Source organism: Mus musculus, chromosome 4, assembly GCF_000001635.26.
Source record: "Mus musculus strain C57BL/6J chromosome 4, GRCm38.p6 C57BL/6J".
In the NCBI taxonomy this organism is placed as follows: Eukaryota; Metazoa; Chordata; class Mammalia; order Rodentia; family Muridae; genus Mus; species Mus musculus.
In genome coordinates, this window is record NC_000070.6 from 46,304,143 (window position 1) to 46,332,107 (window position 27,965).

General features: G+C 46.4%; 1 protein-coding gene and 2 long non-coding RNA genes across 3 annotated transcripts in view; 2 read left to right on the forward strand and 1 right to left on the reverse strand.

Annotated features, from left to right (window-relative positions):
* Positions 1-23,762, forward strand: Gm12447 (predicted gene 12447). Its single transcript, XM_030253986.1, has 4 exons — positions 1-25; positions 724-1,173; positions 18,712-18,927; positions 23,122-23,762. Exons 1-4 carry the CDS (start codon positions 1-3, stop codon positions 23,610-23,612), a joined length of 1,182 nt encoding a protein of 393 aa, XP_030109846.1. The 3' UTR covers positions 23,613-23,762.
* Positions 1-27,965, reverse strand: part of Gm12446 (predicted gene 12446) — a 44,858-nt gene that overhangs the window by 5,519 nt on the left and 11,374 nt on the right. The window contains exons 2-4 of the long non-coding RNA NR_165272.1: positions 25,580-25,680; positions 24,644-24,831; positions 17,031-17,283 (exon numbers count right to left, since the gene is read on the reverse strand). This is a non-coding gene — a long non-coding RNA (predicted gene 12446). The remainder of the gene's footprint in view (positions 1-17,030; positions 17,284-24,643; positions 24,832-25,579; positions 25,681-27,965) is intronic.
* Positions 24,729-26,513, forward strand: Gm42280. Its single transcript, XR_001784278.2, has 2 exons — positions 24,729-25,161; positions 25,303-26,513. It is a non-coding gene; the product is annotated as a predicted gene, 42280 (long non-coding RNA).

A 27,965-nucleotide genomic window follows, 5' to 3' on the forward strand; every position in this document is an offset into this window, starting at 1 on the left:
ATGTTTGTCTGCCACAAAAAGCCAGGTGAGGCTTCCAGGGGCCGCCCACTGGCCCTGACACACGGGGGAGGAATGATGACTCACAGCCCTCTAACAGCCTTGCTGACAGGCCTCTTGGCCAGGCTTAGCAGGGGTTGCAAAGGGCTGCCAACAGGGCAGTGGGGCCACTGGGCTCTTGAAAAAGCCAAAGAAAGATTAAGGGGGAGGAGAAGAAAAGGGCGGGCTGAGGGGAAAGAAAGAACGGCACAAAGCGGGGAAAGATGAACGGGCACTGCAGATGACAGGATGGTGGTCCAAAACCGCTGCAGCTCTGGGTGTATGCTGTATGCAGTGGGTGAAGTTTGTTTTGCAAGGTGGGAAAATTCTAGAGATCGGCTGCTCAAAAATGTGAATACAACGAATCCTCTACTGTACTTAAAATTTAGTTGAGATAGCAAATTTTATGGACTGTTTTATAGTAGACAAAATTTTAAAATTGTAGAATATTAGAAAGGGAAGGAAAGAAGAGAAGGAGAAAAGAAAAGTGGGCGGAAAGGAAGGGCAGGAAACAGGAAGGAAAGAGAATGGAAGGGAAGGGGGAAATGAAAGGAAGGAGAGGGGATTGGGAAAGAGATGCCAGAAAGGAAAAAAAAAAAAAAAAAAAAAAAAGCAAGACAGGGAGACAAGGACGAGGACATAGCGAAGGGACACAATTTCCCAGCACGAAGACCGCTCCCTCCGGAGGGGCGTGGCCTGTCCGTGACGTCAGCGCGCCGTTCCGCCGCCGCCGCCGCCGCCACCGCCCCCGGCCGCGCGTTGTGAAATCGCGGGGCTCGCTGGTGGCCGCCGGCTTGGTCGGCCCGCGCTCCCTGGGTGGTTGCGAGTCCCTCGACCTCTGGCCCCCGGCCCAGCCAGCCCCGGCGGCGGGGCAGGGCGGTAATTGCCCCGAGACGCGGCGTTTATCCGGGCGCGTTGTGCAAGGCCGCGCGAGCGGGACCCGGGGCGGCGGCTCTCACGCTCCGCTCCGGGCCCCGCGGGCTGTCCGCCTCCGTCCTCCCGGGGACCTTCCGCCGCCCGGCGAGCCGGAGAAACGGCGCGGACGCCCGCCGCTGCTCGCGGATATTCTGCGTGCATGGTCCCCACCGCCAGTCAAGACTGGATCCAAAGGCACCTGCCGCCAACCCGAGGACCCAGGTCAATCCCCAGGCTCCACCTAGTGTAAAGAGAGAACGATTCCCAGTTTGTCCTCTGACCTCCACGCATATGCTGTGAGGAGCGCGCACGGAGAAACAAAAATTTTAAAATGTAAATGAACCTTTAAAAAAAAAAAAAAAGACGAGATTCAAGTTCCTTCTGCCACTGATGCGTTTTGGATGACTTGGGAAATTTGCCTGCCCTCCCCAGTTGTAGGCATCCTCGCTTCAGATTAAATGATGAGACCTGAGAAAGTGGAGGGACACACCGACCTCATACCCATCCACTTCCCTTTTAGGAATGTGTTTCCCTGTGGCTTCCATGACTACAGGTGCCCTGGCTTCCTTTCTGGCTCTTGAGAGTTCCGTGTCTTGAGGCTCTCAGGCATCCCTGTTTTCTTTAGAGAAGGGACAGCGTCTCCAAAGACTTCAGATCCCAGCAGCCAGTTGTAGCCCACACCTGTCCTCTATGGGGTGCGTAGTATTTACATGATGTCCCAAGTTGAACACTGTCATGTTCCACTTCCAAAGCCATACAGCCACTCTGCGTTTTGTATATCTTGGTCATTCAGGATGGAATTATCCTTAAGTATTTCTTCTTCTCCCCAAGGCCTGTCCTTAAATGTTCCTTCCGACTCCCAGTTCCACCATTGGTGATCCTAACCCTGATAACAGTCGAGTGGAAGATGACAGCAACCTCCTAACGTCTCACTCTCTGTTCCTCTGGTTCACTCTATGCTGAAGGCCAGCGTGTACTTTCTAGAACACACCTCTTACCATTCTACTATAACACCAATGTTTATGTTGCCCCAGGTTTGCCTTTGAAGCACTGGGAAGTGAGGCCTTTGGAAGCTGACTATAAAAAGACTTGTTCTTATAAAAGAGGCCCAAGGGAGCTTGTTACTTCTTCTACCTCGGGGGGGGGGGGGGGGGGGACAAGGAGAAGTCACAAAGTATTAACCGAGAAAGATCATCCATTCTAACTAGGATCTCTCGGTGCTGAATTCAAAGCCTCAAACTTGTGAGGAACACGTTTCTGTTGTTCGTAAGTCACCCGGCTATGGCGTCTTTTTATAGCTATTTCCTACTGTCCTGTTAGTTGCCTGCCCTTCACTGTAGCCACGTGGCACTTACTGGTGTGTGTGTGTTACATGTACTTATGTAGTATGTATGTATGTATGCATGCATGCATGCATGCATGTACCAGGCAGCATGTGTGAACTTCAGAGAACAACTTGGTAGAGTCACTTCTGTCCTTCCTCCTTTAGATAGATTTTGGGATCAGACTCGGGTCACTAGGCCTGCACAGGAAGCCCCTTTACCCACCAGGCCACCTTGCCAGTCCCGTGTGCAAGGATCCACTTGTCTATAAATCTCAACCCAGACACTTCTTGTACATAGATTTTCCCTGACTTCTCCAATCCCTAACTACCTAGGCATCGTTCCTATTTGCTTGCAAAATAAGAATGTTTGGGCTCTTATGATGAATATTTTTGATAGAGTTATATGGATTAAGTTTTAATTAAAATTCATATAAAGAGTGAGGTGCAGTGGTGAATGCATGTAAAACTAGCACTTGAGAGGCAGGGGCAGGAAACTTGCCAAAACTTCCAGGCCAGATTGAACTATAGAGTAAGACCCCCCCCCCATCTCAAAAATAAAGCTAAAACTGACTTCAATGCATCTAGAAAATAGAACTCTAGACAGTATCTGAAAGGCTATCTGCCAAAATCTTAATAGAGATCCTCTGTGAATAGTGGGATTATAAGATATTTTAATCTTACTCATTTTGCCTACCTGTCTCTTCTGCATTTATCTAATTATGAGATTTATAAATGAAAAAAAGAAAAGTCCGTTGACTGGCCATCTGTAATCACAAGCCTGAGGCAACTGGCTAGGGTAAATTGGGGTTTTTGGCGTGCCTTGCCAGTTTGAGAGGGGAGGAGTCTACATGCCAAGGTAAAATGCCTTCTGTTCCCAGTTCAAGTACACAGCAGGAAGAAAAGGCGGCTGCTGCTTTGGTAGAAATGGATGCTGTAAGAATGTTCATTCATTGAAGAACGTAGCCAGGGGCTTTCTAAACTGATAGTATTCGTCAATGCCTTGGAGATCTTCTAGTTCCACCCCCTCACCTTGGAACCGGAAGACTTGGTGGCCTGCCAGACCTGCCGGATCACACAGGGAGGTGATGGCAGAGCTGGAATTTGGATGCGTTCCCTCACTCCCTGCTCTCTGCTCATTCCAGCATATGTTCCCACCCATCCCCAGTCATGCGCCCGAGACACACACACACACACACACACACACACACACACACACACTCGAAACAGTCATCTCTGCAGCTGTTGCATTCTAGTCTCACAGTTTCCTGCAGAGCAGTCACCAAGCATTCTTCCATAACTGTCCCTTTTTTTTTAATGTTGCGTATTGTATCGTCTTCCCCCTATGAGGTAGGCATGAGCATCCTCTGCTCTTTGAGGACCCTGAGATTCAAGGGAGTAATTTTCTCAAGGTCAAGTATTAAAAACAGAATTCAAGGACTCCCAGGAAAGCCCTCCCTGCCCAGGAACTCCTTGGTCCACACTGCCATGCCAGGGGGGTGTCTGGTTTTAGGGTGGCAGAGAAATGGTTTTGAGAGGTTTAAAGTCCTCCGGGTCTCCATTTCATGCTGCATTCCAGTCCTGAAGCTGTGTTTAAGGGTAGTTTAAAGCGTGACTTCTGCAATCTGGATCCTGGCTCTGCCGCCTAGTTATTGTGCAACTTTGGGCAAGTTACTTAGTTTCTCTGTGCCCCGGGTTTCTCCTGTGCAGAGGGTGGGTAATAACAGCCCTTAATTCACAGAGATAGGACAGGGATGTGGTGAGTTACAACATGAAAGCACATGAAACGGTGCCTGGCACGTGGGGAGCTCTTCCAAGCATTACCATCATTATCGCTTATCCCACCATTACTATCACAAAGCACTTGGATCTCGAATAAGGGCCAGCGAGATGGCCCAGCAGGAAAAGGTGCTTGTTGCCAAGCCTGACGGCCTGAGTTCAATCCCCGCATCCTTGTATGTGTCGGAAGGTTGTCTGTCTCACACACGCTATCATATATGTGCACACATAATTCACTATACACAAGCAAATGTAATAAGAACAAAACTGTGAGTGCTAAGACAAAGATGTCTTCCTGGAGGAAGGCATCTGGAGGGATTGTCTGGAAGCCATACACAATCAGAAGCTAACAGTGCGGCAGATGCAGTAACGTGCATGTGATGTCACTTGTCCGAGGGATTGGCCCAATTTGGGATGGAGCCCAGCTCCCCTGAGCCGGTCTCTGTTCCTCCTCACGGTTTGGAATTTGCCTCCACACTGAACATGTAGGCATGATCTGAAGTCTTTCCACATGGCACCAAAAAGAGGTTCCTGAGGCCACGGCTGCCCCGGCCGACGATGTTACTAATGTGGAAATAGCCAATAAACATTCACCAAGTGAGTCAATGAATCAAAGGTGTTAGGGAGAAGCCTGCCAACTTTCTCCTCAGTTCTCCTCCATGTGTAGGCATGAAGCAAAGGCAGGGCAAGATGTCTACAGGAGACCCGGGAGACAGCTGCCTGCCCGTTCTTCATGCACAAAATGATGGCTAATTTGAGCAGCACCACTGGCTGCCTCATTCCTGGCCACAGTAGCTTCTGGCTCCCTAAGAGAAACTTTCAGCTCAAGCTAGCACTGTCTTTTTAAGATTAATTTGTAATTGTGTATGTGTGTTTTGTATGGAGGGGGGGTGCGCACACGTGTTCAGGTTCTTGTGGAAGCCAAAGGCATCAAATACCTTGGAACTGGAGTGATTGGCAGCTCTGAGCCACCCAGTGTGGGTGCTAGGGACTGAACTCGGGTCCTCTGCAAAAGCAACCAGTTCTCTTAACCACTGGGCAATCTCTCCAGCCCATTCTGCCACTTTCGCAATTGTATTGTTCGTATTTGCCCAACTCTACGGAGAAGACGGATCAGGCATAGTTGTCCTACCCGTGAAGCTGTGTTTCCAAGCAGAAGGAAAAAAAAAAAAAAAAAGCAAACCAGGACAAATGGCTGTTCACCAATGGAGAAGGAGACTAGGACTCCAAGAAAAGGACAGACCACAGTGTGGTAGGCTGCATAGCAGCACCAAGTATATCCTCTCCCTAATCCCTGGTGCTGTGAGTCTTACCTTGTGTGGCAATATGGTCTTCATAGGCATGACTGTATTAGGAATCTTAATATGGGGAAACAGCCCCATCTCAGCCTCTCTGGGTTTAAATCCTGACCTAACCACTCTTCATCACTGTGGCCTTGGTCCACTTACCTGTGGACTTCACTTCTCGCATAGATAGAGCAGATGCATCTATTCCTCTCTGGGAATGCTGGCATTCGGTTCTTCCTTCCTGGGCACTGGGGAGTCTTACTTCCTGCCTCCTTGCAGTAAGGCTGCACCATGTGGCCAGTTCTGACTAATGAACCGTGGGCAGTATGAAACACACACGCACACACACAGACACACACGCACACACACATACATACACACACACGACCCGGACCCCATACTCACTAGCTCATTATAGCTGTCACATGCCATAAGTGTTCTCTGTTTCAAGAACATGATGAAATGCTGTTCCTTCTAACACTCGCCTTCCAGAATTTTAAGCATCATACGACAAACAAAACAAAAATTCTGTAAACGGGGGAGTGGAGGGGGGGGGAGTCTAGAAAGGGTCGCTGGGAGCACTGGGAACATGTGGGGCAGAGAGCACAGCTGCAGAACATTTACACACGGTCCCCAGAACAACAGCGATGCACACAGATGAACCTGTTAGAGTACTTAATTAGCCTAGTGATAGTGAGATCCCACCCACATTTCTTTTCAGAATAAATGTGGAGGGTTACTTCTCTCTCTCTCTCTCTCTCTCTCTCTCTCTCTCTCTCTCTCTCTCTCTCTCTCTCTCTCTCTTCCCCTCCCTCCCTCCCTCCCTCCCTCCCTTCCTTCCTTCCTTTCTTTCTTAAGTAAATAACTACTGGCTAAACTCACAGATGTCTTCTGGATACAGGGAAAAAAACCTATAAAGAAGGACCCTAAAGGTTAAAACATTAGGCAGCTTCCGTGGCATGTTGAAAAGAGCGTGGGCGTTGGGCCCAGATAGGCCATGGTTTGATTCCAGGTCCTCTACTTGCCAGCAGTGTGACCTCAGTCTCAATCTCAATGGATGGTTTCCCGATGACTTTTAAAGGGTCACCATGTTGACCTCCCAGGGCGATGTGAGGGCCAGGACTCAGTTTACCCCTTGTGATCTGGTTGGGTTCCTCCTCAACTTTATTCTTTGGCCCAGTTTGGAGGTCGGGGGCACAAACACAGAGCCCAGTGGGATCGGGAACGGTTTTAGAAGCTCCGCTCTGGTCCAGCAACTGACACTCTGAGATCCACAACCACAAGGCAAGGAAGTACCAGGAGCTAATGGGGAAACACGGGATAAGCATGGCCCAGTGGGGAGGCAGGGAAGGAGATGGATCTTGAGCTCTGAGTGAGATTCCAACCAGCAGAAGGTGAGGACTGCATGCTCCTTACCAGGCTGCCTCACCCTGAGCCTCAGTTTCCTCTTCAGTAACAAGAATGCTACCGCCTACCTTTTGCTAGGCCGCTGGATTAAGTGGGATAAAGGGGAGGAAGCGCCTCCCACACTGCCAGGTTCATATTAGGCACTGGCTAAATGGAGCCAATTACTTTACATTGTGCTGGATAATGAAGCCTTGGTGGGTGGCCTCCTTCCATAGAGGAGCAGTCTTCCTCCCTCCCGGTGACTCACCTCCAGGGCACTGCCCACAGCAAGGGTGTCCCAGGCTCCTGGGCAGGTTGGAACCACCCAGCTCCCTGGGGAAAGGTCTTGATTCAAAGGAAATTATCCCCAGCTCCCTCTTCCCACGCCCATGTTGCAAACCCTCTGGCCCTTACGAGAAGGTACACAATTTCTCCGACATCAGACTGGCCCTGGGGTCCAGCTGCAGGCTCAAGAGTTGAGAGGCTGCCTACCAAGGAGAAGTAGAAGACCAGAGTTTGTCACCCTGTGAACCATATCCCAAGCCATTTACCTCTAGACCTCAGAGTCCCGAGACCAAGAAGATAAAGGGATGACCATTAAAAAAATTAATTAAAATACTAGAAGCTGGATAAGTGATGTGCGCTATAGTCAGAGGTAGAGGTAGGAGTTTAATGCTAGCCTAGGCACCATAACCAAAACTTCTTTCCAAAATGGAACAGACACTCAAGCAAACACAAACTTAACCAGGGTGGCACAGACCATATAGTGCAGACACTGGTATGGTCCTAGTTTCCCCTTACTGGGCCACTGTTAACTTTTTGCTTGCTGAGCTGTTCAGGGACCTTAGGAGGGATCCAGAGGCCACTCAGGTACCCAGAAGTCACATCGCATTAGGAGCTAAAGGCAGGTGTGCTGTGTCAATTTCAGACCCCATCTGCCAGGCTCCACATTTTCTCTTCCTGGCTTCCATCCAATGCTGAGGACATGGCTGAAACCATGTGCCCTCTAGCCCAGCGTACTTTCCTCTGGCTAGCCAGTCAGCTTGAAAGCCAGCACTTCCCTTCCCTAGTGATGGAATAAGGGTCAAGGTGAGAAGAGAACAAAAGGCTTGGGGAGCTGTTTTTTTGGTTTTTTGGTTTTTTTTTTTTTGTTTTTTGTTTTTTTTTTTCAGTAGAAATGGCTCTCCTTTGGTCTCCCTCCTGCCCTGAGTACTGTCACATGCTGGCTTCACCTCAAAGTTAAATGTAGATTCTCTGGGTTCCTGTCCCTGATGGCCATCCACATTTCCATAGAAGAGGCAGTTTTAGGATTAAAAACACAAAACCAACAAAAGCTTTCAGCCTATAATGTGCAAGCCATAACTTCATCCAAATGCACAATACTGGTTTTAGTGCACTTGTGGGTTATATGAGCCACCACTGCAGTACAGTTTTAGAACATTCTCCATCAACCCACATAGATTCCTTTGCATTTGCAGTCAGACCTAGCCCTAGAAGTAAGGAATGACCGAACTTCTATACAGTTACTTTCTCAGGGCATTCATGCGATCAGAAGAACATACCATGTGGTCTCCTGTGCCTGGCTTTCTAGTATAATTTTGTTGAGAATTATCCATGTCTTGGCATGCATGTGTATTTCAGCTCTTCATTTGTTTTGTAGCCCCAGCATCTTGTCAACACTAGATACATAGTAGGTGTTCAGCAGGAAGTCAAGGAATCGCTTTGAGATTCAGACTCCCTTCCACGATGAGCCAAAACTTCCTACTCATCTGGGCAGCTGAGGGCTGGGTACTGATCCTCAAGTCTCCTGACAATGACCCCCAACCTCAATTTGTTTATAAACCCATGACATGCAGCAACTGATCTGCTGGCTGCTGAGCCTCACCATTCACTTGTTCTGAATCTGCTCTGACCCCCTCTCCTTCTGACTAAAGCCACTGACTGATTGCCCCCGGAGTCCACCGCTTCCATCAGTCTGGATGAGCAGGAAAAGAGAAACACCAAGATGCAATGAAAAGTGGCCGTGGTGGCTCAGCCTACAATCCTGACACTGAGGCGAGAGCAAGTTCAGGAGTTCCAGGCCAGCCTGGGGTACAGAATGTGACCCTGTCTCAACAAAGAATGAGATGGCCTAAGAGGCCAGACATCTACCCTGAAAGGGAAGAATTCACATTTGCCATCTTGTCTTTGGCAACTTTGAGAAGGAAAGGGGTTGACTACATTTGGTGTAGACGATGCTGAATAGGAAATCTAACACAAAGTGTTCAGTATCAGCCACACCTCCAGACCTCCCAGCCTCAGACCTAACTCAACTCAAACATCTATTAAGTTGTGTTAAGGGCTGTGTTAGCCATGGGTGGTGGAGAGCATCAGGTGTGTGTGTGTGTGTGTGTGTGTGTGTGTGTGTGTGTGTGTGTGTTAACAAGAATTACATTTACAATAGTCTACAGCCCTCAGCTAAAATCCCCAAGTCTTCCTCACTGCAAACAAACTGCGTAACTTCAGATGATAACCCCCTACCTACAAGTCACCTCTGACATTCACTAATCTACAAATAAATATTCATATACAGAGAGTTATATCATAGCTGTCCTTTTGTGTCTTACTTTTCTCACTGAGCGTTTTTCCAAGGCTCATCCAAATGGTAACATGTGTCAAAATTACATTCTTTTTTTTTTTTTTTTTTTTTGGCTGTTTAATTCCCCATTTGTGTGTGCATCTTGTATAATTTTTTTATTTTATTTTATGCATATGAGAATCTGTCCTTGCACCAAGTGTTTGCAGTGCCTTTGAAGGCCAAAAGAGGACATTGGATCCATTTGGGAGTAGAGTTATTGATGGTTGTTAGTCACCATGTGGGTGCTAGGAATTAAACCTGGGTTCTCTGCAGGAGCAGCCTGTGCTCTTAACCACTGAGCCATTTCCCCAGTCCCTATCTTAGCTGTTTTTAAACATTGGTACTGTTGTGGGTGAGGGAAATCGCTCAGGTCAATAGAGTGCTTTCCATGTAAGTGTGAGGATTTGAGTTCAATCCCAGCACCCTCATAAAGCCCTGGAGCACGGTGATGCTTGCTGATAGTCTCAGCACTGAGAATGGAGCACGGTGATGCTTGCTGATAGTCTCGGCACTGAGAATGGAGCACGGTGATGCTTGCTGATAGTCTCGGCACTGAGAATGGAGCACGGTGATGCTTGCTGATAGTCTCGGCACTGAGAATGGAGCATGGTGATGCTTGCTGATAGTCTCGGCACTGAGAATGGAGCATGGTGATGCTTGCTGATAGTCTCGGCACTGAGAATGGAGCACGGTGATGCTTGCTGATAGTCTCGGCACTGAGAAGGTGGGGATGGCACCTCCCTCAGCCTCAATGACAGGCAGCCCAGCCTAATCAGAGCCCCTGGTCCCAGTGAGAGACCTTGTCTCGAAAAAATAAGATGGATGCCACTTCTGAGAACTAATGCTCAAAGTTACCCTCTGAACTCCACATGCAAGTGCACATACATGCACTGCACGCCTGCACACACGCACATGCATGCATACATACACCACATACACACCACACTCATACCATACAGACCCTATAATCACTCACTCACTCACACATACGCCACACATGCAAACCACAATCAATCACACACATACCACAATCTCTCTCTCTCTCTCTCTCTCTCTCTCTCTCTCTCTCTCTCACATGCATACACACACCACATATACCACATGCATACCACATACACACACTATACACATAACACAATCACACACACAATACCACAGAACAATGAACCTTCTTTACTTTGTCTGAAAATGTGTTTTCTATTCTTTGATTCCTCGGAAAGGAATTGTAGGTTGTGTGCTAAATGTAAGTATTTGGCTTTTTTAAATTGTTGAGACAAGGTCTCATGCAGCCCAGGCTAGCGTCAACATCACTCTGTAGTCAAGGGTAATCATAAACTCCTCCTGCTGCGGCTTCTGTCTCCCAAGTACTGGGATTACAGGTGTGTCCCACCACAGCTATGTGTGTTTAGCTTTTTGAGAAACTACCAAACCATCCTCAACAGTACCTGCACTATTTTACAGCCCACCAACAAGAAATGACATTCCTAATTTCTTCCTATCGTCCCTGTGACGCTTAGTATTGTCAACCTGACCAAATCTAGAATCACCATGGACACGGGCCTCCAATTGCTTATCTGAGGTGGGGAGACCTGCCTACCATGGGCGGCACTATTCCCTAGATGGATCCTGTGCTGGTTGAGTGGAGAATAGGAGTTGAGCCAGCCTGCACTCATCATTTTCTGCCTCCTAGCTGTGAATGAAGTGAGGCTAGCTGCTTCCTGCCCCCTTGACTCTCCCTGCAGCCCCATGATGGACCATGAGCCCAAATCAACTCTTTCTTAAATTGCTTTTGTCAGAAAATTTTTATCACTTAATCAGGAAAAGAAATGAAGACAATCTCTAACACTTCTGATTTTCCATATTTTTATTTTTCTTCTCCTAGTGGGTAGGAAGCACTAGCTAATTGTAAGAGCTTGGGTGATGGTAGCGAATTTGTTTCATTTGCTAACAGTAGTTTTGCTATATACTCCCCTAGTGACCAGTGAGGTTGAATTTGTTTTCATGTGTCTATTGGCCAGTTGTATATCATCTTTGAAAGAATGTCTGTTGGAGTGCTTAGTCCATTTTAAATCTGCTTGTTGTTATTCAGGTTTAGGGGTTCTTCATTTGCCCATATCAGATATATTTTATATATTCTCTCCCATCCTGTGGGTTATCTTCCCACTCAGTAGCATCCTTTACTGGACAGAAGCTCTGAAATCTGAAAAATATACTCTATTAGTTTTTGTCTTTGCTGTTGCTTTAGTATCGTGTTTAAGATACCATCACCAAACCCAAGGACTTGAAACCTCCTCATATATTTTCATATAAGACTTGTACAGCTTTGTCTCTTACATTTAGGTGTTCAGTGGATTCTGGGTTAATTTTTCCATATAAACTAAGGTAAGGGCCCAGTTCATTCTTGTGCGTGTGAGAGACTGCTCTTTAACTGGCCTTGGTGTTCTTGTCCAAACTCAACTGAAGCCTGGGGCTAGAAAGACAGCTCAGTGGTTAAGACTGAATGCTGATCTCGTAGAGGACTAGAATTGTGGTTCCAGCACCCAGTACTCAGGCAGTTCACAACCACCTGTAACTCCAGCTTGAAGGATCCCACATCCCTGGTCTCTGAGGGCAACGTCACTCACATGCACAAACCCACACAGAGATGCACAGGTAGATACAGAATGAAAAAAATAAATAAACTATAAAACCCACTGAAGCTGATGGGGTGGCCCAAACCTGCCATCCAGATGCTTGAGAAGCTCAGGAGGCCGGCTTGAACCCAGGAGTCTGAGGCTAGCCTGGAAGGATGGTAAACTCTTGTCTCCAAAAAACTATAAAATAAAATTAAGACAGGCAGTGGTGGCCCACCCCTTTAATCCCAGCATTCGAAAAGCAGAGGCAAGTGGATCTCTGAGTTGGAGGCCACCCTAGTGTATAGAACAAGTTCCAGGACAGCCAGGGCTACACAGAGAAACTCTGCCTTGAGGAGAAAAAAAAATCAGGTTAACTGGGAATACACTGAGATACACTGGGGTATAGTGAGAATGTAGTTCAGTGGTGGTGTGTGTGTACAAGGCTCTTGTCTGAGCTTTAGCGCCATATGCATGCATACATTTGTTATGTAGATGTAGATGTACCTATACGTAGATAGTTGACATATGTGTGGCTTTATTTCCAGACTCTGAATACTCTTTCATTCTACATGGAATATAGAATAGAATAGGCATTCTATAAATGCCCATTAGCCTATCTCATTGCTCAGTATGCCACAGCCATAATATTTCGATTGCTGTGATTTTATAGCAGGTTCTGAAACTCGGACCAGTAAGTCCTACAATTCTCTTCCTCTTAAACATAATTTTGACCACTAGAGCACTGCAGAAGAGGAGGTGGGGATGGAGGATACCGAGAATACAAGGCCCTCTAAACCAACATAAGCCATGTTCATGTGAACTCAGAGACAGAGGCAGCATGGACAAAGCTTGCACGGCTCGGAACTAGGTCTGTTAAATACACATCATGGCTTCCAGTTTATGTCTTTAGGAGGTTCCTGAGTGGGCAAATGGCTGGGTCTCTCTGACTCTTGTGCCTTTCTTTGGCTCTTTTCCTTCTCTTTGTTCTGTCCAATTCTAACCTGTTCATTTTTGTTTTATCTTATTATATTATGTTATACTTTATTTATTATTAAAAATTTTAAAAAACCATAATCTTGACTAGTTTGTACTCCTAGAATTCTATATGAATTTTAAGTTGAGTTTCCCCTTTCTTGAAAGGAATTGTAGTGATTTGATTATAAAATGTCTGCCACAGGCCCGTGTTTTAAGAACTTTGCATGTGGCATGATTTTGAAGGCTGTAAAGCCTTTAGGAGGTGATGCCTGCCGGGCAGAAGGAGATCAAGGGGGGCAGGCCTTCAAAGGAAGTACCTGCTTTCACTTCCTACTTGTATCTCTGCTTCCTGTCTGTGCCATGTGCACATCTCACCTTAGGCTTCTGCCACCATGAGTTTTCCTATGCTTTCCCACTGTGACAGACTTATATCTCTGAAACAGTGAAGTAAGATAAGACCTTCTTCCCTTAAGTTGTCACAACAATAAAAGTCACTAGTACAGAAAACTGTTACCAGGAATGGGGGTTGCTGTGATAAACCCAATGATATTGTCCTAAGGCCTTTAGAACTATTTTTTTTAGTAATGTGGACATGTTTGAAGATGTGTACTAGAGAAATGTTAGAATACTGTAAGCTCTGCTGCAGGGGAGATTCTGGTAGGAGTTCGGATGACCAGAACGCCTGAAGAAATGTAGGCAGTGAGGAGCTTGTTCACAAGATTACAGAGAGGAATGAAGAAACTATTGGAGATTGAACTAGGGACCATTTGGGTAACACTGTGTGAGGGATGTGTTGTCACAGTGTTCTACAGTTGATCATGGAGATGATTGCACCAAAACATTAAACCATATACATTAAAGGGATGAATCGGGCCAGGTGGTGATGGTCCATGCCTTTAATTCCCGCACTCAGGAGGCAGAGGCAGGTGGATCTCTGTGAGTTCAAGGCCAGACTGATCTACAGACAGCCAGGCCTACACAGAGAAACCTGTCTAACAAAACAAAACAACAAATGGTGAATTGAATTTGTACTCAGTGTGACTTTGTTTTTAAAGCAAATCTTGACCTGGAAAGATGGCTCCATGGCTAAGAGTCTCTGGTGTTCTGGACTCAGGTTCGGTTCCCAGCGGACATGTTCAGGTGGCATACAACCACCTGTAGTAACTAGTTTGAGGGGATCCAGTGCCCTCTTCTGGCCTCTGCAGGAACTCACACACACACACACATTCATATTCTCTCTCTCTCTCTCTCTCTCTCTCTCTCTCTCTCTCTCTCTCTCCCTCTCTCTCTCTCCCTCTCTCTCTCTCTCTCTCATACGTAAGTTGGCAGTGTCCTCTGACCAGCCAAGCTCAAGTTTCCAGGCACACTTAGCATCTCCTGAGCCCTGGGTCTACAAAGGAAGGGAGTGGCTGCTGAGGATTCGGCTATTGATCATCTGCTCATCTGCTCTCTCACATGATGGAGAGGAGGGAGCTCCTGCTCCCCTGTCCTCCCTCCATGCTCTGGGAATTTGTCACTAAGAAAACTGCATTTGTTCAATGGAGATTCATTAACCATCCGTTGTCATTATAGTAGCGTTGTAAGAGGCTGTACTTGTGGAAGGTTATTTGTTCACAGAATAGGACTGTGATCCTGTCTCAATTCCTGGCCAGTCCATGGGGACCTCACATACTGTTGGACTGGGAGTAAGAAAGCTTCTTCATGCTAACAACATACAAGACTCAGAAACCAGGACCAAACCCAGACTCTGCCTCCTACCCAGCCCTCTTCCTTAAAGCATTGATGACCTGATATCTTAGTTAGAGCCTTATTGCTGTAAAGAAACATCATGACCATGGCAACTCTTATACAGGAAAACATATCATTGGAGCTGGCTTTAATTGGAGGTTCAGAGATTTATTTCATTATCATCATGGTGGGGAGCATGGCACTGAGTGGGTAGTCACAGTGCTGGAGAAGTAGCTGAGAGTTCTACATCTTGATGCACAGGAAGCATAAGGAGACTGTGTGCCACACTGGGCATAGCTTGAGCATAGGAGACCTCAAAGCCCACCCCAAGAGTGACACACTTCCTCCAACAAGGCCACACCTACACCAACAAGGCTATTCCTCCTAATACTGTCACTCCTTAGGGGCCAAGCATTAAAACATGTGAGTCTAAGAGGACCAAATGAATTCAAATCACCACACCTGGGTATTATAGGATTAAAGGGATCTCTGATACCCATGTGCTTCTCAGTCTGGGGAGTGGGAGGGCACCAGAGCAGTGGTTCAAAGCCTGGTTATTGAAAAGATTTCAACACTTGGTGTGGTATAGATAGATAGATAGATAGATAGATAGATAGATAGATGATAGATAGAATAAATATATACTATATACATAGTATAAGTACATACCATATATAGTATAAATGATATAGATATCCAGATGTGGTAGAACAGGCTTGCAATCCCAGTATCGTATCCAAGATGCTGAAGTAGGAGAGTCATGAGTCCGAAGTCTAGCTAGGCTACAGAGCATCTAAGGTCAACCTGTGATTATATAGAAAGACACTGTTTCTAAATCAAAACAGGGGCCTAAGGGTGTAACTCAGTGGGTAGAGTCCTTGCTTGGCAAGCAGAAAGCCCTGGTTGAATCCCCAGCACTGCATGACAGGTTTTGGTGGTCCACACCTGTAATCTTGGGGAGTTGAAGTAGCAATGTCAGAAGTTCAAGAACATCCTTGGCTACATAATGAGTTCAAGGCCAGGGCTGCATGAGACCCTGCCTCAAAAAAAAAAGAAAAAGAAAAAGAAAAAGAAAAAGAAAAAGAAAAAGAAAAAGAAAAAGAAAAAGAAAAAGAAAAAGAAAAAAAGAAACATGTTGGGAAAGAAGGAAATCCCCTCCTACTTCATACTGAAATAAAACAATCACAAAATACTGAATGTGAAGGCTGGAGATATGGCTCAGAAACTAAAAGTGCCTGTTGTTCTTACAGAGAACCCAGGTGTAGTTCCCTGAGCCCACACAGCAGCTCACAGTGCTCCACAACTCCAGTTCCATGGGCTCCAGCTCCCTCTTCTGTCTCACGTGTCTGAATGCTTGGCCCCTAAGGAGTGACAGTATTAGGAGAAATGGCCTTGTTGGTGTAGGTGTGGCCTTGTTGGAGGAAGTGTGTCACTATTGAGGTGGGCTTTGAGGTCTCCTATGCTCAAGCTATGCCCAGTGTGGTGTACAGTCTCCTTAAGCTGAGTAAGCAGGAACCTGTTTACTTATGGGATCCATAAACACTGCATGCCTGAGGGGCATATACATGCATGCAGGCCAAACACTCATACACATGAAATATTTTTTCCTTTAAAACTGAGTGCTTGCTGGGTGTAGCAGCATATATCTTTAATATCCTAGCTCTCTGGAGGCTTCTGAAAATGGATCTCTATGAGTTTGAGGCCGTTCTTGATACATAGTGAGTTCCAGGCTAACAGAGGCTATACAGCGAGACTCTGTCTCAAAAGCTGTATATGCAGGATCCTGTTTACTTATGGGATCTACAACAGTGGCATTCATAGATATTGAAATTAAAATGTGGCTGCCAGGGGCTCTGGGAAAGGGAAAGAGGAGTTGTGTTGAGTTCCAGTTTCGTGAGATGGACGTAAATATGTCTGATGCTGCCAGACTATTGTCTTGCCTCTTTTGTCCAAGGTCTATTTTTTTAATGATGTCTGGCGGGCCAGCAACACAGCTCAGTGCTTAAAAGCACTTGTGAAGTTTAGTTGTGGGACCATGCAGCCGAAGAAAACTGACACTAGTAAAAGTTGTCCTCTGACCTCCATGTACCTTCTATGTATACACCCACACTCGCACACCACATTACAGATACACAATCATCATAATAAGAAAGAGAAAGAAAGAAAGAAAGAAAGAAAGAAAGAAAGAAAGAAAGAAAGAAAGAAAGAAAGAAGAGAGAGAGAGAGAGAGAGAGAGAGAGAGGCGCTTGGGAGTGTGGCGGTGACTTCTCCGGATTTGAGGTGAAGGGTGGGTAGGTACAGTGACCTGGCAGCCCATACCCTTATCATTAGTGGCTCCTCTAGATTCCCAGTAAGCAAAGGGTCTCACTCACAGAAGTCCCTCCTCTTTTCTCGGCCCCTGAACTCGCAATCCAGGGGTGAAACAGCTTGGTGCGACTCCTGCCATTCTCCTCTCTCCCTGAGAGTGCTCCCATGCAGGGTTCCAACCATCCGTAACTCACTCCCCAGGGTGCCATCTTCCGCATCCCTCAAAGTCCAAGCTTGTGGGGTAGAAATAAGCTTTCCTTGTCTTCCCACCACTGCGGACACTGGCTCTCCTGCTTATGACGACAGTTGTCCCTCACTCTGGAAAGAGAATCAGTATTTTAGATCAACAGCTTACAAGTTCCAGAGACTGAATGCCTAGCAGAAGCAGGTCTGGGTGGAGGTTAAACGTTCCCGCTGGTCAACAGACCCTTCAGCCATGTCCACTTCACATCACTTCAGCCTTAAAGCACAGAGTCCTCCCTGCCCACTGTTGCTCACTCCCCACTCAGCCCCAGATGCTCCCTGAAGGAAGGAAAGAGTCTGTCTTCTCTGTACCTATGGAATTCATCACAAGAGTCTACATGGGCTTGAGACAGAAAGCATGTTGGACTAAACTACATTTGACTATTTAAAAAAATACCTACATTCTAAAATATTAATCACGTTATTTATAGGCGAGAACTAGAAATAGCTTAAGTGTCCAACAACAAGGAAATGCCTGAGTTAGTTGTAACAGTGGTGAATGAAGCATTTTGTGGGCATCAAAAGGAAAAACATGAGCAGTGAGTAACGAGAGAGGAAACTTATGAAGTGCAGTTAAGCGGAGAAAGTAGGTCACGGAGATGCCTGCACACTTGGATTGCGGTGATAATTACCAGTGTGTGCTGCATGCTAAGCATTTCACAAACATTATCTCATACAATTCATATGGCTTTGGAATTAGGTATGAACAGCTCATCACACATTTTAAAAGACTGGAGATCTATAGCAGGTAAGACGCACGCTCTGGTTAGCCTGCTAAACAAGCACGCGCTAACCCAGGTGGTCTATGCTCCACTTCTCCCTCCCTGGTGTCATCATTCCAGCAAAATCGGCTTCATAGGGATAGCAATACTCACCGAGAGACAAAAGCTGACAGCTAGAAACCGGGCCAGCAGGGGATAGGCACAGGGTTAATCATCTTATAAAACACTGAATGGTAATTCCAAAGTCTTTTTGAGGATAAGAAGGAAAATGCTGGTGGGAGTGGAAGAGATTATAGAGACAGAATTCAGCTGGAAAGTGTCTCTGAGAATAAATGTTCAGCTAATGAAGACAATACAAAGTGAATGAGTGGCTAGGTGGATAGATGTGATGGAGGAATGGATGGATGGGTGGGTGGATGGATGGATGGATGGAAGGATGAGCCCTAAAAGTAATGCTGGAAGCTGCCCCCATGCTATCTATTTGGAGAAATGTTGGGCTGTTTCTTGGAAAAAACATCCAAATCCTAGAAGTGTGTGTGTGTGTGTGTGTGTGTGTGTGTGTGTGTGTGTGTGTGTGTGTGTGTTTGTACATGAACACACTTGCATGTATGTAGGATTTGGAAGATAGTGGGAGGAGACAGGAGCCCTTGAAAAGCTGATGAGAGAAGTGTGAACTTGGAGAAGGGAGCATCGAGAGGAGATAGGACTTAGACTTCTGCCCTTCCTGATATCATTGTGGCAGCTTGCATTTGATCATTCTCTCATCTCTGACCCCTTCTAGACAGCACAGTGTGGGTCCTGGGCAGAGACCGCCACAAAGTCTGCAGAGTTCAGCCAACCCTCCTGGCTGCTCCACAGTCCCAGCACATTCCACACACTCTGGAGTCTGGGTCTGCCTTTCCTCCCTTCGCTGACAGGCTCTGGCTTCCTGTAGACTACTCATCATCTGGCAGCTTTATGGCTGCTGTCGTATCTCATCCCACCAGAAACCATGCAGGTGAGTTCTTCCATGATCTCCACTATGTTGTTCCTAAGGACCCCAAGTCTGGGTGAGGGGGTAAACATTGCCTACAGTGTCAGACTTAGAGGGGCTGAGCCAGAGTCCCCAGAAAGATTCAGTCTCCAAGTTTGCTATTAAACCCCATCTTACTGGGTTACTACAGCTGAACATCACAGCCTTAAATGCACAATGGGCAGAAACCCAATGGTTCACACTTCTAAAAGCTGAAAAGCCAAGTCCACGAGGTTGCATCTGACCCAGGTGTCCCTGCTATGTTAGGAGGCATCCTGAAAATGACAGGGAGCATTGGGGGACTGATTATGTCCTTTTGTGAGGGCAAAGACACTGCACGCTGACCTTCCTTCAGCACCACACTGGGGACAGAGTGGGGACCTGACCACCCCTCATTTCCCACACAGGTAAGGGGAGATTAAGGCCTAGCTCTCCTCCCTCATGGATGTGGCTTTGGGAACTACTGAAATGATGGACATGGGTCCCTTCTGTAGTAGAAGCAGACTTGATGTGAGAAAAAAAATCCAATGTAGGTTGTACATTGTTCAAGTCTCAGCTCCACAGATCAATTCCCTAGGTGACCATGAAAAAGTTAACAACTCTGAATTTCTTTTCTCATCTAAGTGGGGGTGATAGCACTCACCAGTGAGATTCTAGAGAGCGGATCCCAGGGCCTTCTGCTCTCCTGAGCAGGAAGCTTTGGTACACAGTAGCTCTCTCAACCGGCAGAATGTTAAACCCAGGAGCCTACGGAGTGTAGAGTGTATGTGTGTGTGTGTGTGTGTGCGTGTGTGTGTGTGTGTGTGCGTGTGTGTGTGTGTGTGTGCATGAGCACATGTGCACGTGACTGTTTCTTAACCAAATAAAGCAAAGGAAGATACAGAGTCAAAGCCAATTTGCCATCAGGGAATGTGGTTAACATGCAAAAGAGAAAATTCTGAATAAACAAACTGGCCAGCGCAGGTGTAAAGAGGAAGCCAAGCCCCTGCAGAGCTGGTGCCTGTCCCACACTCACTTCATTTCCCTAACTCTCTGTGGGAACGGGCTTGGAAGTATTTGACTACTGAGCTTCAAGCAAATCCCCCTTGGGCGATAGCCATGCTCTCTGTTCACGTTTCTCCATTTAGTGGACATTTGCACTGCAGCAAACAGCTTCTAATCCATTTCAGACAAAGCAGCCTCCAGCTATAGGGAGAGGAACAACTACCTGAAAAATGTGGCATAGGCATGTGTTAAAGGGAGGAAGAGGGGTGTGGGCAGGCCAGGGTCAGGGCAAGGGGAAGGAAGGAAAAGCCCAGGAGATGGGAAGAGGCCTGATGGAGGATGGGACATGGGGACATGGGGGGAGCCTCGATAGGGGATGGGAGGAGCCCTGATAGGGGATGGGGGATGGGAGGAGCCTCGATAGGAGATGGGGGATGGGAGGAGCCTTGATAGGGGATGGGGGATGGGAGAAGCCTCGATAGGAGATGGGAGGAGCCTTGATAGGGGACAGTCTAGCTCCTGAGCACAGATGGTAGAAGGAGAGAACTCACTTGGAAAGATAACCTCTGACCTACACATGTGTACTGCAGCACACACATACACAACCAATGCAGTATGTTCAGACCTAGTGATTCCATTTCTGGGATTCATCTAAAAAATGAACATACAAACATATTCATTACCACATTGAAGTGTATTATACTATTGGTTTTATGTCTGTGTGTGTATGTGTGTGTGTGTGTGTGTGTGTGTGTGTGTGTGTGTGTGCTTGCAATATCAAAATGTTTAATTAAATTAAAAATATAGACCAAGAGGTTGTTTCTGGATCTCCTATCCCAGCTTCCCCTTCCTCGGTGTCAAAAGCTACTAGAGGATATTTTACCTGTAATCTGTCTCTGTGCCTCTCTCTATTGAACTAAAGAAAATCACTATTACTTAAAGTACATGATGTGCCAAGGAACACCTTCAATCCCAACACTCAGGAAGCAGAGGCAGGAAGATCTCTGTGAGTTTGAAGTCAGCCTGGCCTATAAAGTGTGTTCCAAGCCAAGTGAGGGCCACAGAGTGAGACCCTGTATCATCATCACCGTCATCACCACCACCACAACCATCATCCCATGTTGTAAAACCCTTATGCCTAAGAGGCTCCTGTCTCATCTGCCTGTTAGCTCAGTTCATGCAGACCACTGTTCAGCACATCAATGGAGCCACATGCATAACATCTCTTGATATAATCTCTCACTCAAAGATCACCAACTGACTGTCTGATACAAGACGAAGAAGGGGAGGGACTTAGCTCCAGTGATGCTCCAATTTCAGCAAGAAACAACCAGAAATAAAGTTGATGCCCATAAGCCCCTTGGGCTCTAACTTCCATTCCATAGAGTATGTCTTGAGATCTCAGATACTGTCCTGTAGAGGGTGCCCTATTGCCCATCTGGCACCTTCCCTAAGCTGCTATACTCCTAGCATGTAGCCAGCTTCAAGGCGGGGTGAAAGGACAGAATGAATAATAAATGATAATAAATGAAGCCATATTATCTGATCTAGGCTCTTCACTCACCTGCTGAACTCAGGGCCCTCTATAAACGAGGATTTAAACCATATAAATATATGAATAAGTGTATATAAATTAAAACATAAACACGTCTATAGACTAGGAAGTCCCTTCCTTCGGTGGGTTGTTGTTAGAGCTTCTACCCAACTTCTCCCACTGTGAATGGCCCATACTACTAAAGAGCATTTTACCTAAAGAATAAATATTAAAAAAAAAAAAAAAAAAAAAAAACCTTTCCCTAGTTCATAAGTTCGGGATAATCCTAGTCACAATCCAACGGGAGACTGATAAGATAAATGTAACAAGCATGTGTGTCCACAGAATCCTGGACTTTGTTGTATTTAAGCACATGGAAATGTTGTTATAAATGAGGTTAAAAGGCAGGTTATAAAGTAGTAGATGTAATGAATTCCCATGCAGCAAAAACATACATCAGGATGAATCCAGAACTCAGAATGAGCAGTTTCTGCAGAGGCTAAGAAGACACCATTCAACAACCACCTTAGACTTCAAAGCTTCCCCGGTTAGCTGTTTTGAGCTCTGATGCTCTGGGCTAAGAGAGCAGGGCTTGACTCTGCTTCCACCTACTCTCAGCTACCCTGGAGCCCTGGGGAAGGAAGTCTGTAAGTTAAAGACCTGCTTGAGTTACAGAAAGAATTCAAGGCCAACCTGGGAATTTCTGCGAGGCTCTCTCCATATAGGGAAGGTGGGAGCTGGAGAGATGGCTCATTGGTTAATAGCATGAGTTGCTCTTGCAGAAGATCTGGGTTTGGTTGCCAGTCCCAAAAGGCAGCCCACAATTGTCTTTAACTCCAGTTCCAGGAGACCTGCCCCTCTCTTCTGGCCTCTCTAGGCAGCAGGGATGTGTTTTGCTTGGACGGTTCACATACATCCAAGAAAAACACTTATACATTTAAATAAAAATAAATCTTTTTTAAAAGCAAAGAGGCAGGGCTGGCGAGATGGCTCAGCAGTTAAGAGCACTGACTGCTCTTCCGAAGGTCCTGAGTTCAAATCCCAGCAACCACATGGTGGCTCACAACCATCCGTAATGAGATCTGATGCCTTCTTCTGGTGTATCTGAAGACAGCTACAGTGTACTTATTTATAATAATATAAATAAAACTTTGGGCCCCAGCGAGCAGGACTAGCCAGAGCAAGCAGAGGTTCTAAATTCAATTCCCAACAACCACATGAAGGCTCACAACCATCTATTCAGCTATAGTGTACTCATATACATAAAAATAAATAAATCTTAAAAAATAATAAAAACATAAAAGCAAGAAGGCAGGTAAAAGAATGCTGAGGAAGTGTCGCAGTGGTACAATGCTCACCGACGGTGAGAAAGGCCCTCGGTTCCCACGGTTCCCAGACACAAGGTGCTGCAAAATAAGACAACTGGTTTAGTCGCTGGGGAGTAAGAAGACAGCTAATAGATAGCTGGTAGGTGAGAGATAGATGGGGAGACAGATAGCATGTGCACACACACACCAGAGTAGACCTTTCAGGAGTGGGTTAGCTGCTTCCCCTTTGTTGAGAGTGGGTATCTCACTTAGGGGTGAATTCAGGGATTCTGCTATCTCTGGCTCCTTTCCTGTTCTAAGAGTGGTGCTGCCTTTTTTCTCTTCCGGTCCCAGGCGCTGCGGGAGCCGCAGGTTACCGTGCAGACATGGCCAAGTCCAAGAACCACACCACACACAACCAGTCCCACAAATGGCACAGAAATGGCATCAAGAAACCACGGTCGCAAAGATATGAATCTCTTAAGGGAGTTGACCCCAAGTTCCTGAGGAACATGCGCCTTGCCAAGAAGCACAACAAGAAAGGCCTGAAGAAGATGCAGGCCAACAATGCAAAGGCAGTGAGTGTGCGAGCAGAGGCCATCAAGGCCCTGGTGAAGCCTAAGCTGCCAAGCCCAAGATGCCAAAGGGCCCCAGCCGCAAACTCAGCCGTCTGGCTTTCATCGTTCACCCCAAGCTTGGGAAGCAGATTCGAAGCTACATGGCCAAGGGTCAGAGGCTCTGCCAACCGAAGCCTAAGGTCCAAACCAAGGCAGGGGCCAAAGCTCCAGCTAAGGCCCAGGCTTCAGCTCCAGCCCAGGCTCCCAAAGGTGCCCAGGCCCCTGTGAAGGCCCCATAGAAAAGGCTCCTGCCAGTGTGAAGACAGACGGACTGCTGTGACACACCTCCCCACACACTATTTGCAGATGACCAGTGTTCTATGCTGTTCTTACAAATAAACTCAGGCAAGATCTGTTTAAAAAAAAAAAAAAAAAAAAGAGTGGTGCTGCCATGACAGATTCTTAGCTGCGGCACTGGGACTCAGGTCACTGGGCTTGCAACCCAGCAACCCAACAAGAACCTTTACCCTCCAAACCTACTGATAGGTAGGTAGACAGACAGACAGACAGACAGACAGACACTGACAACAGATGGACAGGCAGGCAGACCGCAACAGAGCAATCATGAAGATTAAAGGAAGGGAAAGAGAAAGGGGAGGAGGAGGGAGAGGGAACCTAGAATGACGCCCACTGATCAGAAAGCTCAGCAAGTCCCAAACTGAGCAGAGAAAGAAGCAACCATGAAGATGCAAAAACAAAGTAAGTAAATGCGCCCAGCAACACCACAGAACCTATGAGGTATTCACTATTAGTTTTGTTTACTTTTTATAAGAACCCTCTCATCGCTGGGCAGTGGTGGCGCACACCTATAATCCCAGCACTCAGAAGGCAGAGGCCGGTAGATTTCTGAGTTGGAGGCCAGCCTGGTCTACAGAGTGAGTTCCAGGACAGCCAGGGCTACACAGAGAAACCCTGTCTCAAAAATCAAAAACAAACAAACAGAAAGAACTCATTTATCTACTTGTTTCACAAGGACAGCTGTCATGCCTCAAAGCTAAACGGGGAAGGTGCTCTTAACAAACAAATTTCGTAATCAAACTTCTAGAACCAGACAAGTGAGCATAGCCTAAGTTTTAGATTATTATATGTTTTTAACACAATTTTTCAAAAGTCAAGACCTAAGTGAACCACTTGGTCTGTAGCCAAGCAGTTCAGAAGCCTTCCTTATTGCCTTCAGCTCTGAATCTGGACTAGTCTCAGCGTAGTTACGGCAAAAGAAGTGGTCAGGCGGTGTTTGGGGCTCCCAGTGCTTCTGGGACCTTGAGAGTCGGGATCTTCACCCTTCTGGTTTCAGCCTAAGCTCTGCATGGAAGGAGGATTCAGCAGGTGGGCGCTACACTCCGCTCCACCAGGATGCAGCACAGGCTTCTGCTGCAGGCTACCAGGGTCCTCCACCTCTTGAGGCCGACCCACACAGCTCCTGGTGTCGTGTGGATGTCTGTCCTGCCTGTGACAAAGAACAGACAAAGCCAAATGATTTGACTGGCAAAACACAGCCAGTCTTCTGCCTCTCAGCAGCCATGAGGCTATTCAAAGCTGCAAGATTTTCATGAGTTCCTCACTTAGAGGCCACAGCACAGCAGGGACCCTGCACAACCCAAGCCCTGTGCAATCAGGCATGAAGGCCCCACCCAGGAGACACAGACTGACAGACAGAGCTCTGCGGGAGGGACCCAGTATCCAGGCCTCAGCCTTCACCCACCTGTATGCCACAGGCACTGAATGCCACTGCATTGCATACCACAGCCACTGTATACCACTGCATTGCATACCACAGGTATTATGTACCACAGGTACTGTATGCCACAGGCACTGCATGCCACTGCACTGTATACCATAGGCACTGTGTGCCACAGGCACTGAATGCCACTGCATTGCATACCACAGCCACTGTATACCACTGCATTGCATACCACAGGTATTAGGTACTGTATGCCACAGGCACTGCATGCCACTGCACTGTATACCATAGGCACTGTGTGCCACAGGCACTGTATGCCACAGGCACTGCATGCCACTGCACTGTATGCCACAGGAACTGTATACCATAGGCACTGTACGCTACTGTACTATACGCCACAAGTATCTCTTATGCCACGACACTGTATGCCATAGACACTGTAGGCCACTGTATTATATGCCACTGGAAGGACAGCCTATATGTGGTGCCTGTGCACTGAATGTGCAGACATTACCTTCACATAGACAAACAGCTGCTGCCCAGACTCCAGCCATCAAACTCCAGTGTCCTGCTTTTTCTTCATGTGACTCCTGAGCATTCCTCCGAGTCCTACCACTAAAGAAGTTTTAAAAATAGTTCATTAATTAATTTAAAAGGCACAGCAGGAAGCCATTAAGGTTGATCCTCATTACAACATATGCATTCTGATTGGTCAATACCTATTGTCAGGCCCCCAACTTGTCATGATCTTCCTATCTCTGCCTCCTGAGTGCTGTCATTACACACATGTGCCACCATGTCTGGCCCATGATTGTTAAGTGTCTTTAATATGCTTCATTGGTTGGAACGGGCCTTGGGAAATATTTTAGTGCTTCTCAATTGCTCTAAATGTGAGGATATAAATCCCACAGACCTCATCTTATACACAAAACTATAAGGCAGACACTGGGCTTTTAGTAAAATTGAGAAATTTCTATTGAAATACAAAAGATCAAAACTTCAGCAACACCTTTAAGTGGATTTGTACTTTATTTATCATAAAGAGTTTGACATATATGCATATGCACATAGGTATATCCATACATGTGTGCTTATGCATATATTATGTAAGATCTGTGGACGATTTAATCAGTGAATGCTACAGTTACAATGTAAAATGCCCCACAGTCTCATGAATTTGAACATTTGTCCCTCAGCTGTGGGGCTATTTTGGAGGTTGTAGATCCTTAGGAACTGCGGCCTTGCTAGCAGAAGCAGGTGGCTAGGAGTAGTCCATGAAGACATTAGCCACGTCTGGTTCCAGCCTGAGCTCTCTACGCTCTAGTCCTCTATGATTCAGTGAGTACAGCTACAAGCTCCCACTCCTGACACCACTGTACTTTCTCCTCCATGACATACTGTATCCCTCAAAACCATGCGCCAAAATAAACCCTCCTCCCTTAAGTTGCTTCTGTCTGGAATTCTGTCACGGCAACAGGAAAAGAAAAGAATGTGGTGGGCAAGGTTTTGTTTGTTTGTTTGTTTGATATGTATTTTGCTAATGTGGAAGAACTGCTAGCCTAGCTGGCCCAATCTTCCCTCAATTCTACAGCTGAAGAAATGGACTCTGGAGAGTGTAGAGAAAATATTTTGGGTACTGTATGTATGCATCGCTGGTCAATTAAAAATGGCTTCGGCAGGGAATGGGTGGGAGGTGGGACATCTAAGCGGAGAGAGAATTCTGGGATATAGCCAGGTGCAGGAGATCAGCCCAGGATACAAACTCATGGTACCTGAGCACAGGTAACCAGCCACATGGCAGAATGTAGGTTAAAATAATTGGGTTATTTTAGTTATAATCTAGTCAGTGTAGAGCCTAGCTATATGGTATATCTGTAAATATATTTTGAGTCTAAGTCTTATTTCTGGGAGCATGAGGCTAGAAGGCAAAATTGGACCAAATTTTTACAGATGGTACCCCACATTGGTCGCCATCAATAAATGAATTGTTCTTACTATGAATGTTAGCAATGAATTAATTTGGTGGCTGTATTTCTGTACCTTATACTATTCCCCAGTAGTCACACAGATTACACCAATCAATATTCATTTAAAACTGCACCTCAATAGCTGAGCAGTTAAATGATCTATCTTACTTTCTGTGCTAGTCTGGCTACCTCCCAGCTCCGTCCAATGATACCTGCATATTATTATTGATCTGGCTCTATGGTCCTCTTCTTCAGGGCTCCAATTCCTCCATCCTGCCACTGATCTGAATCTCCCTCTCTTTCTCTCCTTCCTCTGGTTGGTAGATGTCCTACCCTATTCTCTATTCTGCCCAGTCATTGGGCGATCAGCATTTATTGACAAGGCAGAGAATAGATAGTAAGAACTGTTTACACAAACTTGAGACAGGAGCTTATTGGTATTAGCATTACGAAACAAGATATGAGGGTAAAGAAATCAGCATTTGAATAGCACAAGGGTAAACTTTACACAGTGTATAAAAACATGACCCTGCAGGACAGGAAAGTGAGCCTGTTCCAAGTCCTACACTACATGATCATAAAGCAGCTTCCTACCCAGAACTGACTGCTCTGGGGCTATTATACTGAAGGTACCAACAGGGTGGTGGATGCTTTATGCTGCCGTGTCCCTGATGACTCTTCAATTACAGGACCAAAAGCTCCCCATGAGGCCTGGAGAAGCAAGACTCCTACCTTCATACTGATGAAGCCAATTGCCCAGAGGCCACTTGAACCTGTTAGACTCAAGCAGGGAGCTCACCCTCTGACAACAGAGACCTAATGTCTCAGCCTGACAACAGAGACCAAATGATGAGAGAACCTGCACTTCTCCTCCACTAGGAAATGCAAACTGTGTGGACCCTGGAAGAGGGTGCAAACATAGCAGCAGAAATA